General features: G+C 43.1%; 1 protein-coding gene across 5 annotated transcripts in view; it reads left to right on the plus strand.

Moving 5' to 3' along the window:
- The window catches only part of GLIS3 (GLIS family zinc finger 3), a 680,540-nt gene that overhangs the window by 126,126 nt on the left and 540,631 nt on the right, over positions 1–13,783 (plus strand). For all 5 annotated transcript variants that reach the window (XM_030193810.1, XM_030193813.1, XM_030193814.1 and 2 more), the window contains exon 3: positions 11,928–12,135. In XM_030193810.1, the coding sequence (XP_030049670.1) occupies positions 11,928–12,135 (208 nt within the window). The remainder of the gene's footprint in view (positions 1–11,927; positions 12,136–13,783) is intronic.

Here is a 13,783-nt window from a genome sequence, read left to right on the forward strand (position 1 = left end):
CACCTGTGACCTGAATTGGCCACTGCTGGAAGCAGGATACTAGGCTAGATGGACCATCGATCTGACCCAGTATAGCTATTTTTATGTTCTTATGTTCAACGTAAGTACCTATGTGCTTTTATAAAGTAGGCTCCCAGAATTATTCCTAATAGCATAAAACTTCTCTCAAACAAATTTACACCTGCTGTGCTAAGTGTGCGTGTACTCTATGCATATACACACATATTTGATAAAATACATATGCAGATTGCAACTCCACCCCAGCTCTGCTCAAACTATGCCTGTGCATTGAACATATGAGTAAGCATGCTACCGTGTTTCCCCGAAAATAAGACACTGTCTTATATTAATTTTTGCCCCCCCCAAAATGCGCTAGGTCTTATTTTCAGGGGCTGTCTTATTTTTCGGGGAAACATAGGGGTTGGATCGGGGTTGGCCCGCCCGCCCTCCGTCACTCCCGGAACTAACCTTAAACGCCTCCTTTCACCTTTGCAGCAAGCAGCAGCAGCAGGGCAGGCCACTCCTTCCTTCCGTGTCCTGCCCTCACCTGACATAATGTCCGCAAGGGCGGGGCACAGAAGGAAGGAGAGGTCTGCCCTGCTGCTGCTTGCTGCGAAGGTGAAAGGAGGCGTTTAAGGTTAGTTCCGGGAGCGACGGAGGGTGGGCCTGGTGACCTTGGGTGGGGAGGGCGGCCCGGGGGCGGCCTTGTCCGGCTCTCAGCAGCCCTGCTTTCAAACAAAAATTTGCTAGGTCTTACTTTCGGGGGAGGCCTTATATCTACCAATTCAGGAAAACCTCTACTAGGTCTTACTTTCGGGGAAACAGGGTATAAGCATATGTACTTGTATATCTGAATACCCCCTCACAATTTTAATATAGACATTTATGAAAACATGATTTACATTGCTTCATAATATTACCCCATATTGTCTAGCATCATCTCTTTAAAAAGTTAAAAATTGTTTCCAAACCTGTGTTGGTTATTTTCCTAAGCTCGTCTCATCTTATTTTGCTCCATTTCATGTCCTTTATCTCTCAAATTATCTATTATTTTTATTGTAACATTTTTAATTTCTCCTTTTTGAGTATAACTTTTTCTAACTCTTGGACTCTCACTGATGGTAGTTAGGGTTGTCTCTTTTTAGTGTCTTCATACGTCTCCTTTCATTAGACTGGAAATCCCAAGAATTATTCTAGAGCCTAGAAAGAGGAACCTCAGCTCTCTTTGAAAACCAGCATATGTGTACCCTTGAGACTGCTGATTAAGATGCACAGAGCTCTTTCCTTCAGTTACGGAGGTTGCAGTTTTTGCACTCTCACCCCATGCCAATATAAGTCACTGTTTTCTGGTGTAAGCTCCCCTAATTCCATCAGCAGTTCTGTAGCTTTGGGGAAAGCAAGGATAAGATACAGAGGGGCCAAACAAAATTCGTATTTAAAACATGGAGTGTTCAGCATAGGTGGAATGAAAATTAACACACTAATTTTTGAATTTCAGATTTAGAATCTTCACTATCAATTTCAGATTTTAAGGGCAATTCTATAAATTGACACCTCAGTCTAGTTACCCTAATGCCGTGCACTTAGTGCCAATTCTATAACAGCATCTTGGCACCAAGATTCTATTATGGAATACTAGTGTAAGGTTGGCATTGGCATGCCCATACGTAGTTGCTCCTTCTTAGGCCATATTGCAGGCATAAGTTGACACACCTAGGTGCACCAAGTCATACACATAGTTTATACTTTAAACTATGTGCCTAACTGGGAGACTCGCCCATGCTCTGCCCACGCTCCACCCACATGTATGCCCCCTTGCAGTTAGGTGCTGGGATCTCAGGTTAAAATGTATTGTACTTTTTTGGGATCTTGCCAGGTACTTGTGACCTGGATTGGCCACTGTTGGAAACAGGATTCTGGGCTTGATGGATCTTCTGTCTGTCCCAGTATGGCAATACTTATGTACTTACGTAATGTGCTATGGTACTGAGGTGTTACCTTCCCAGACACCTAGGGCTAGATTCTATATACGGCACTGTAAAAATCGGTGTAGAAAAAAATACACCTAGACGTATTCTATACACTTGACCTAAAGTTAGGCATGGTTTATAGAATATGCCTAGAGCCCGTCCAGATGACTAAATTTAGTTGCAGGATATGCATACAGATGGAGAGGAGGGGAAGAGAAGAGATGGGAAAAAGTGCACATGGATGGAGAAAATAGGCAAAGATGGATCTTTCAGGTCCACTGGATCCACTCTATATCTTCTCCAGTCAAGTTCATAGAGGATCTGGCTTTTACTTATGCACTGCCCTAGATCCTCTGCTGCCTTGTACATGGGGCTCCAACTTGCCTTGCTTTGCCCAAAATTCACTGTTGCTTCCATCTGCCCTGGATGTGTCTTTACTTTTGTCATTTTTTTCTTAATATTAAAGTTGGATCCAGAGGAGACCCCTGGAACCAACTTTAATGTAAAAAACAAAACCTGGAGCTCCTGGACAAGGTATGCCCTGCCAAAGCAGAGCAGGACAGGGTGGATAAGTGGCCACAGTAGCCACTGGATCTGGGGAGGTCTGAGGCAGCAGAGAATCCAGGGCATCCACAAGATCCAGTCGAGACAGCACAGGATCCAGGTTAAACCAAGGCAGCAGCAGGGTTGCCGAGAGACAAAGCCGGACCTGGGGAAAACACCCCCACCCACATGCACCCCCAGGCCTGCACATGCCCACCCCTCCAGGGCCCATGCTTACTTGCTTTCCGTGTCAACTCTCGGTGGCCATTTTGAATCGGCACCAGGACCGTCAGCACTCAGCATTGCAAGGGGAACTGAATGCAGGGCAGCGCTCTGGGCAGGAAAGAAGAGGGGGCTCTTTCCTGCTCCGAAAAGGTCAATAGACCACCAGAGCAGTAGGGAAGGCTAGGACACACTTAGGGGGGTGTGACAGGGGCAGGGGGTGAAAGGGGTGAGACGATATGTGACAGGGGGCGGGGTGGGGGTGTGGCGTGGGGTGGGCATGTGTCCTCTTTTTGGGGGGACCAAATATGGTAACCCTATCCAAACAGGAAGTACTTCACACAGGAGGCAGGAAGAAGGACCTGTGGCCAGCAGAGTAAAGTTAACACGATAGCGCAATCAGCCATTTGAGCCATGCCAGCACCAGGCAGGCCCCCCTTGGAGGCCGGACCCGGGGGAATTTTGCCCCCCTCCTCTCGGTGGCCTTGGGCAGCAGAAGATCCAGAACAGAACAGAACAGGGCAACTTAGAGCCTCATGTCCAAGGCTGCAGAGGATCTGTGGCAGCACATAAGTAACAGCTGGATCCTCCGCAGACCCCACTGTAGAAGGTATATAGGAGATCTGGAGGATCTGGCTTTTAACCAGTCCTGAGGGATGGAGATGTACATGGATGGAGAAAAACGGAAGGAAAGAGTGAGAGAGGATATGCCGCACATGGATGGAGTGAAGGGAACAGATGGAAAATTAGAATTGAGAAACAGACAGAAAAATGGAAGAAAGCTGAATGTGAAAGATAAGTGCCAATAAAGATGGACAAAGAGCAGGAAGTGATGAAGTAAGGAGGAGAGAAAAAATAGCAAATGGATATGAGGCCCTGAAAACTGAGTGGTCCTTTTACAGAGTGGTGATAAGCCCTATGCGGGATTACCATTTGTTCTTTTGGGATTACCGCCAGCTCAACGCAGCCGCCGGCGGTGGTCCCGACCCCAAGCATGCGCCATTTCGGGGGGAAAAAGAAACCCCCCGGAAATTGCTAGCGTGGTGGTAACCCGGCTGTAATCGGGTATCACTGTGCACTGCCCAGTTATCACTGGGTTAGCACCGGAGTCCCTATTGCCACCTCAGTGGGTGGTGGTAAGGGATCCCCACCGCATGGCTACACAGTGAAAGTTATCTCAGCGTGTGGCCATTTTTGGGGGGTTTTACTGGCTGCGGGAAAAAGGGCCCTGACGCATGGGAAAAACAGCCCCCACCGCCAGCGCAGGGCCCTTTTTTCCACAGCTTAGTAAAAGAACCCCTGAGTTAAGAGCACAGATAGCGAGAATCAGAACCATAGACAGGGACGTGGATGAACAGAAAAAAAAATGAATAAACAACAAAAGTAGAAAAATAAATTAATTTTCATATTGAGTGTTTGGAATATATCCAATTTGAGAATTTACATCTGTTGTCTTTATTTTGCACTGTAAGGGAGGAAACTGTTTTCCTGGTATTGCACTGCATGCAGAATCTGGATGTTTGGGATCTCAGGTTAATTTTTTCCTCTATTTAAAGAGGGGCTCTCTCTACTCTGCACATGTGACCAAGTGTCTGAGTAGCGATCTGTAGCAATTTAACTTGTTCAGTTTCCCGGTTGGTGTATGTTCTAGGGCTCATTGCAATATTTACTGTGCGATGTTTTCCTAGGTATATTCTTGTGTGAGATTTGGGAAGTTGGTACTGTTATGAAATGGTAGATTTGTTCAGTAAGTTCTGAGTGGCTTTTAATTACTTTACAAGATACCTGGTGCTGGAGAGGGTTTATGTTGCTGTTATTGAGATGACACCAATTTTGTATGGTGAGTTGTATGCGGAAATGTCCTGGTTCTGCTCTGCACCCACTGTTTACTTATTAATTTATTTTCATATTTAAATCCCAGTTTTAACAGACTATGTTACAGTAAACGCATTCATAAAATATGACATACAGATCAGAAATGAAATCTTATCATCAGGAATAGATTTGCCCTATAATAAAACATCAATCAAATACAAATAGGAGGAAATATTTTTTCACTCAACAAATAGTTAAGCTCTGGAACTCTATTCCGGAGGATGTAGTAGCAGCGGTTAGCGATCTGGGTTTAAAAAAGGTTTAGACAAGTTCCTGGAGGAAATGTCCATAGTCTGTTATTGAGACAGACATGGGAAGCAACTGCTTGCCCTGGGATTTACATAAGTACATAAGTAATGCCACACTGGGAAAAGACCAAGGGTCCATCGAGCCCAGCATCCTGTCCATGACAGCGGCCAATCCAGGCCAAGGGCACCTGGCAAGCTTCCCAAACATACAAACATTCTATACATGTTATTCCTAGAATTGTGGCTTTTTCCCAAGCCCATTTAGTAGTGGTTTATGGACTTGTCCTTTAGGAAACCGTCTAACCCCTTTTTAAACTCTGCCAAGCTAACCGCCTTCACCACGTTCTCCGGCAATTACAGAGTTTAATTACGCGTTGGGTGAAGAAAAGTTTTCTCCTATTTGTTTTAAATTTACTACACTGTAGTTTCATCGCATACCCCCTAGTCCTAGTATTTTTGGAAAGCGTGAACAGACGCTTCACATCCACCTGTTCCACTCCACTCATTATTTTATATACCTCTATCATGTCTCCCCTCAGCCGTCTTTTCTCCAAGCTGAAAAGCCCTAGCCTCCTTAGTCTTTCTTCATAGGGAAGTCGTCCCATCCCCGCTTTCATTTTAGTCGCCCTTTGCTGCACCTTTTCCAATTCCACTATATCTTTCTTGAGATGCGGCGACCAGAATTGAACACAATACTCAAGGTGCGGTCGCACCATAGAGCGATATAACGGCATTATAACATCCTCACACCTGTTTTCCATACCTTTCCTAATAATACCCAACATTCTATTCGCTTTCCTAGCCGCAGCAGCACACTGAGCAGAAGGTTTCAGTGTATTATCGACGACAACACCCAGATCCCTTTCTTGGTCCGTAACTCCTAACGTGGAACCTTGCATGATGTAGCTATAATTCGGGTTCTCTTTTCCCACATGCATCACCTTGCACTTGCTCACATTAAATGTCATCTGCCATCTAGCCGCCCAGTCTCGTAAGATCCTTCTGTAATTTTTCACAATCCTGTCATGAGTTAACGACTTTGAATAACTTTGTGTCGTCAGCAAATGTAATTACCTCGCTAGTATGGAGTGTTGCCATGATTTGAGTTTCTGCCAGGTACTTGTGACCTAGCTTGGACACTGTTGGAAACAGGATACCGGGCTAGAAATGTCAAGTACTAGTAGTAGTAGTAGAGGGACCATTGTTCTGACCCAGTATGGCTATTCTTATGTTCTTGTTAATCATTAAAAAAAACTTTTGTAAACAAATATATTTTCAGAGACCTCTTAAATTGTTATTGATTTCAACACAGTCTTAAATATCCCGGTAAATTGTTGAATTATGGATAATGCATAAACAAAATATTTTGGTACTACACTATAAACCCATTGATGGACCAACACAAGAACTTTAAATAAAATTTGAAATTTTACTGGTAACCAGTGTAATATTTTTTTAAAACAGGAGAAACATGTTCAAATTTAGGAACACCAGTAAGCAAATAGGCGGTGGCAGATTACTTTAAAACTAAATACTTTGATGGGCCCGTGTACAGGATCAGGGGTCATTATTAATTTAATTGCAACAATTTTAGCTCTTTTATATGTTCTGCTGCTGGTAACAGGGATATGTGGCTACTGTGGGATGGAGCCATGGATAGTCACACCGTCCCCTAAGGTTGGCCCTGTATGAGTACCAGCACCCTGTTTTTCTAGGGAAAAAAAACACTGGGTAAAAGTAGTCATAAGCACAGGGTCCACTCTAGTCCAACAATTTCCTCTCTTCCCCTCCCTCAGTGCAGCAGCTTTAATACCCCCCCCCCCCCCCCCACACACACACACACACACTTCCTGCAAACCACCACCATTGTTAATAAGGATTCTAGGCAACCAGTGGTGGAAGGAGCAAATGTCTCTTTTGATAAACTGGAACTGAATCTAACACAGACGATTGAAGATGATACTTTGGGACTTAAACCATCTACATTGATTGTGAAGTTTGTATTAGAATCCAGATAGGAACTGAATATTGCAATATTTTTTTTCAACGTTCTGAGGAGTTGACATTTTTGACGTGCCTATCAGAAGACTTTTGCTTGTTAGATATTTTGCACAGTGTGCATTTATAAACTGCAAAATAAGAGTTTATCCTGATGTTTCTAGAGTGACTCAAAAGAGACGACAGCAATTCCTACAAATTATGTTCTAGGGTTTTGCAATTAGGAGATTTGTTCTGGTTGGATTTTCCTTGTAAGTGTGTAATTAAATTGAATTCTGTTAAATATATTTACTTTGATCCTAAACATTTAAAGATGTTCCTGAATAGTAGGATGGTAATAACTTCTCCTTCACCATCTGCATTACCAGTAATGTCTACTCCATAATTTATGAAGGTATGCCCTAAGTTCTGTCTTTGTTGCCTACAGTTATAGTTCTTTATTTCCTAAGGGCCCTGTTTACTAAGGTGCACTAGTGTTTTTAGCATGCGCTAATGCTAGAGACACCCGTAGGAATAAACGCTAGCGTGCCTACAGCGTGGTTTAGTAAACAGGGCCCTTCATTTGTGCCTTGCTCCCATGATGATAATGGTGGACTGATGATGGCTCATGAGTAGTTATTTCTTTTTTTGTAATATTGTTTTGTGTGTGTGGTTAATATTTTTCATGCTTTCATCTTTTCTGTTGCAAGAGTTATTCTTGGAAATACTTGTAAATGTGTAAAAAAAGAATATCAAATAAATTGTTGCACCTCCTATCACCGTGCAGTCAGAATCTTCAGAAATAGGCCACTATCTCTATGGTTCATGCTCGGTTTGTCCATTTGCAATGACAATTACTAATGTTGTACATCCACGCACAGATCTGATCGCAATCCCAAAAGTACTGTATATGCTATTATTGCTGATTGATCTATATAGGGAAGACCATATGTAAAATCAAAACTTGGATGATAAAACATAGAACCAATATTAAGAGAGATAATGCTGCCCCCCCCCCCCCCCCCCCCAGTGCAGCAGTGCCTTAATTTCTCCCACGCTTTTTCTGATTTAGGATTTTTTTGTTGTACTTGAGGTCATTAAATCACCATGGCGTGGTGGAAATGAGATTTTGTTTCAACAAGAGCAGCAATTAATCTTTGAAATGGACACAGTAGTCCCCATATTTGGACCACGGGAGATAGCTGGGCTGTCTCCTGCGGTCCGCGCTGAACCCGAATATTCAATGCTGGGTTATTTCCAGTGACCAGCACTGAATATGTGGGATTTATTTTAGGCTGGGTTGAAGATAACCAGCTAAGTTGATATTCAGGCATAACTGGTTATCTTTAAACAGGCCAAAGATATTAACATTGACATTCGCACATCAGTCAGTCCATTTATCACACAACTCCTTATATATTTAAATAACACAATAACACCTTCTTTGGAATAAAATTTGGCTGCAGCTTTATTCACCAAAATTCAATAAATAACTCAACTCCACTTAACCTCTTCTTAGTAAACCTTTTAGCACCAGGTTAACTTCCCTGAGAGCGGTTTACTAGTGCTAAGCCATTTGGTAATGAAACTGGCTCTCACTTTCCCCACATTACCCCTTCTACCCCTGTGACTTACGGTGCCGTCAAGCCACACCTTACTCGTGGCGGTTCCACCCCCGAGTTCTTTCCATTCTATATATTTCACAATATTCATTTAAGCGTCTCAGGTGCCTCTTTAACCCCTCCAACAGGCACCCCCCTTAAAAGCTGCTACCAATCCCCCAACTAATCTCCACCCTCTCCCCCCTCCCTCCTTCTAACCACCCCCCCCCCAACCTCTTCCCAACCCACCAGTCTTACCAAACACATCGGGTGGGCTGGGAAGGGTCATTAAAACTTACCCCAATCCACCCTCACCCTGTCCAACCCAACTACCTAATACTTTTTTAAGCACCAAATCTCTCTATCCTATCCTTTCCCACTTCCGCCAATCCTCATCCCTTTCCTTTGACCAATCCCCTTCCTTTCTCTTCTATTGCTATCCTGCCTATCCTCCGCCTGTACATGCCCCTAACCCTTCCCCCTCCTATCCTTCCTTACCACACCCCCTTCCCTTTTACTTGACTGACTTTCAACCTCAACTGTGAGGGTTTCCATATCAGGGTTTGACACGGCCAAATATGACAACCAATCGCGGTTTAAAAATTGGCGGATAGCTGGTTATATCGCGTTATATAACCGGTTATCCTCCAGCTGTTAACCTTGTATGTATGTTAGAACAATTATCCATGTCATATACTTTATTATGTATAAATGCAAGTTTGCATATTTATTTAACTATTCTCAATCATTGATCATTCTAACCATTAGTGTAATACTGGGATTGTCTATGTACTTCATCAGTGGTTAAGTGTATTTGACCTCGCTTCCCTCTGGAATATGATAAAATGACTGGGATCATGTTCGTTTTGAAGTTTTTTATAAAGAAAATTGTAGTTTTTTATTCAGAAAGTTTTTTCATATATACATTTTTGATTCATTTCATTTTTGGATTTTTTCAGATTATAATACATAATTTTTATAGTGGATATCAAACCATCTTGCTTCTATGAGTATTCTGAGGGGCTGTACATTATGGTTACCAAATAGGAGTCTTGAAGCACATCTAGGTATCTTTTCCACATTGTGTTCACCTATGCTAGCTGTCAGGGGCAGAGCAGTGCATGGATTGGTTTATAACTTGTGAAAAACGTTTGACATGCCAATCAGCAGATTTTTGCTTGTTAGATATTTTGCACACTGTGCAAGTTTCCATGTATTGGTACAAATGATTGTTCTTAGCAGTCTATAAAGTACAGGCGCTGGTTTACAATTTCAGCAGCACAGCTTTCGTTTACTTAGGAATTTTTTAAAAAGGGTTTTTCAATATGCATGGGGCATCTCTATAATAACTGGTTATTTATCCACCGTGTGTGTGTGCTGCTAGATGCTGAGACATCTGCCAGCAGTCTTTGTTATTTCTCTTTTTTTTTAACAAAAATTGTTTTGGGTTTGGTGTCATGTTAAATGATGCATGGGCATAAGCCCCGCTTCTTTCCTTTTATATTGTAACACACATGTATGCGGCTCCTGTTTGGCACCAATTTGGGGACACCAGTGTGCAATGACACACTTTCTGCTCCTCGCTGATGATTTATCCTTAATTGGTTTTGGTAAGTTTTACAGTTACATTTTTATACTTTTTGATAGAAGTTTTAGCTCTCAGTGGGTTCTTTTAAAGATTCTTTTAAAGGTTAATGCTGCAGCATACATATGTCACAACGAGCAGAACACTACAGACTTGTTTAACCCGATGATCTGTACACAGGATAAATTAGCGATTGATCATATTGCTGAATGATATTCTGAAATGTGGTTCATCATAGGATATTAGAATTAAATATTAGCAATATTGTTTAATAATGTTTTCATGCTTCTATAAAGTAAGTAAACAGCGCAGTCTTTATGTGGCAATCCATCTCAAGGAGATATTTATAATCTACTGTAGAATTTTATTTCGCACGAATCAGCTGTATAAATCAGGAAGGTTTTTGCATTTTGTTACCTTTTGGTGTTGATTTGCATAAATGTAGATGCATTGTTAGAGGTAGCTTTCTTTAAGTATTGTTTTTCTATTTGTCCACCAGCCATGTGATTCACTTCTGTTAAATTATTTTTAAGGTTTAGCTGATATAGCATCTGCTACTTTTATCCCTTATTATTTTCTTACGCTCTGTTTTCAAGGTTTGCTGACTATCCAGCTTATTATCGAAAGGGAAGGATGCCCATCTTCAGGCACAAATCGGGAGATGGGCGTCCTTCTCCTGAGGTTGGCCAAATCGGCATAATCAAAAGCTGATTTTTTGCATCCTCAACTGCTTTCCATCACGGAGATGACCAAATTTCACGGGGGAGTATCGGCAGTGTACCGAAGGCGGGAGAGGGGCGTGGTTAAGAGATGGGCGTCCTCGGCCGATAATGGAAAAAAGAAGGCGTCCCTCACGAGCATTTGGTCGACTTTACTTGGTCCCTTTTTTTCACGACCAAGCCTCAAAAAGTTGTCCGAACTGACCAGATGACCAACGGAGGGAATCGGGGATGACCTCCCTTTACTCCCCCAGTGGTCACCAACCCCTTCCCACCCTAAGAAAAAAATTAAAAAACATTTTTTCCAGCCTCTGTGCCAGCCTCAAATGTCATACTCAGCTCCATCACAGCAGTATGCAGGTCCCTGGAGCAGTTTTTAGTGGGTACAGTGCACTTCAGGCAGGCAGACCCAGGCCCATCCCCCCCCCCCACACCTGTTACACTTGTGGTGGTAAATGTGAGCCCTCCAAAACCCACATGAAAGCCACTGTACCCACATGTAGGTGCCCCCTTCATCCCTAAGGGTTATGGTAGTGGTGTACAGTTGTGGGGAGAGGGTTTGGGGGGGGGGGGGTTGGGGGGCTCAACACCGAAGGAAAGGGAGGTATGCACCTGGGAGCAATTTGTGAAGTCCACTGCAGTGCCCCCTAGGGTACCCGGTTGGTGTCCTGGCATGTGAAGAGGACCAGTGCACTACGAATGCAGGCTCTTCCCACGACCAAATGGCTTGGATTTGGTCATTTCTGAGATGGGCGTCCTCGATTTCCATTATGGCCGAAAACCAGGGATGACCATCTCTAAGGTCTACCTAAATGTTGAGATTTGGGGTTCCCCAACCGTATTATTGAAACGAAAGATGGACGTCCATCTTGTTTCGATAATACGGGTTTCCCCGCCCCTTCGCCGGAACGTCCTTAGAGATGGACACCCTTAGAGATGGTCATCCCCATTCGATTATGCCCCTCTATATGAGCTTTTAGCTCATTATTTTAAGTACATAAGTAATGCCATGCTGGGAAAAGACCAAGGGCCCATCGAGCCCAGCATCCTGTCCACGACAGCGGCCAATCCAGGCCAAGGGCACCTGGCGAGCTTCCCAATCAACTTGCTTGATTTCACTGTGTATGGTTGTTTCATTTTCTTTTGTATAAGTTATGTAAAAACTAACCAATTTCATTTGTTTTTAGGTGGGGCTGGCTATGGGCATCCATGCAAATCCACTGGAAAAGGCAGTTCCAACAACTTGGTAGTCACCAGCAGTCCTATGATGGTTCAGCAACTGGGACCTCTTTCACCTCCTGGAAACCAGGCCTCAACAGCATGTAACCAGATTATGCCAAGTTTCCAGAGGCCTACAAATTTATCACACCTGAGTATACCTCCATCAGATGCAAGGTCTTGTCTTATTTTTTTTTCTCAGAACTACTATAAGAAATGCAACTCTTTATGTTAACTTTGAGCTGTCTGTACCAAGCATTTTAGAAAACAAAATTCTGATAGTGTTTCTCCTGTGCAAGATTGTGGTTATACTTGTATTAAACTGTTGCTGCAGTATTTTTTTTTTTTTTTTACAACTTCAGCTTCAGATGCACTGCATAAGGTCTGTTACTCTACTCTCTCATTCTCAACAATAAGTGATATTTGGAATATTAATACAGAAGTATCTTACTAGGGATGGGGCAACCAGAAAATGTTCATTTCATGCTGCTTCTGGTCTCATTTTTAGGAATGTTCATTTTATTAATTTTCATTTGGCCATTTTGTTGTCATGGGAGCGAAGTTGTTGAACGCATACTCTTCTAAAAGGAGCATGCACTCTTTTCTCGATGGTTCATGCAAGCACAATGGTTCACACATGTGTACTGATTTAAATGAGTGCACTCTTGGAAAAGAGTGCACATTCTTTTGAAATGCTGGATAGGACAGATAAGAGATGCAGAAAGAAGTTGGATGGTGGACACAGAGAAAGAGAAGTGTTCAAAGGACGGGAGACCCTGGAAGGAGAGTTAACATAGTTTACCTCCAGAGTTATAGTTAATATTTCTGCCTTACATGGAATTGGTGAACTTGCTTAGATATTAGTACTTTCACTGGTAATCCTAATAAAACAGGGGCGTAGCCAGAAATCCAATTTTGGGTGGGCCTGGGCCCAAGATGGGTGGGCAGAACTCCGCCCTGTCCCACAAGTGATTTGGTCTCTCCCTCTCTCGCCTGCAAGCCATGTGGTCTTTCAAACATCCCCCTCATACCTTTTAAATAGCAGATTTTCATTGGCAGTGAGCAGCAACTAATACACACTGCTCATGCTGGCCCCACAGCCTTCCCTCTGATGCAACTTCCTGTTTATGCATAGGTGGGAATACATCAGAGGGAAGGCTGTGGGGCCAGTGTGAATAGTATGTATCAGTCACTGCTCGCTGCAGGCAAAGATCTGCTGTTTACAAGGTATGCAGGTGAGACAGTTGTGAGTTTTTGGCTGGTGGGGCTTGGGGAGCCCTGCCAGCCACATCATAGGTGTGCTGCTACTGGGTGGGCCTGAGCCCAAAGTGGGTGGGCCTGGGCCCACCCTTGGCTACACCACTGTAATAAACAATACCTATTAAGCCCATTTATATATACAACGGCTAATATTTAAAGCTATTTAACCGGACAGAAACAGCCACTGACTGGTTAAATAGCTTGTTTGAGGCTAACTGTGAAAATCAGCGGGACTTAACAGGTTATCTCTGCTGAATATTCATTGTTAGCAACTACCGCAGGACATATGTGGTTAGGCAAAACACAAGATAACCAGTTAAATCAGGCTGCATAAATAGCAGGCCTATCTTTGTCCAGTTTAACTTAAATGGGCAGGTGCTGAATATCACCTTAACCGGTTAAATTGTAGCAGCTAAACAAAATATCAAATAGTCAATGCCGGTGGCCAGATATGACCTGGCACTGAATATCTGGGTTTAACGCCAGCAGCGGACATTAAAAGTGCTGCCTATCACTGGCTGAATAACAGGTAGACAGTAGCTTGTAAAAGTCTTTACACCCTGCC

Source organism: Microcaecilia unicolor, chromosome 2 (assembly GCF_901765095.1).
Source record: "Microcaecilia unicolor chromosome 2, aMicUni1.1, whole genome shotgun sequence".
Lineage (NCBI taxonomy): Eukaryota > Metazoa > Chordata > Amphibia > Gymnophiona > Siphonopidae > Microcaecilia > Microcaecilia unicolor.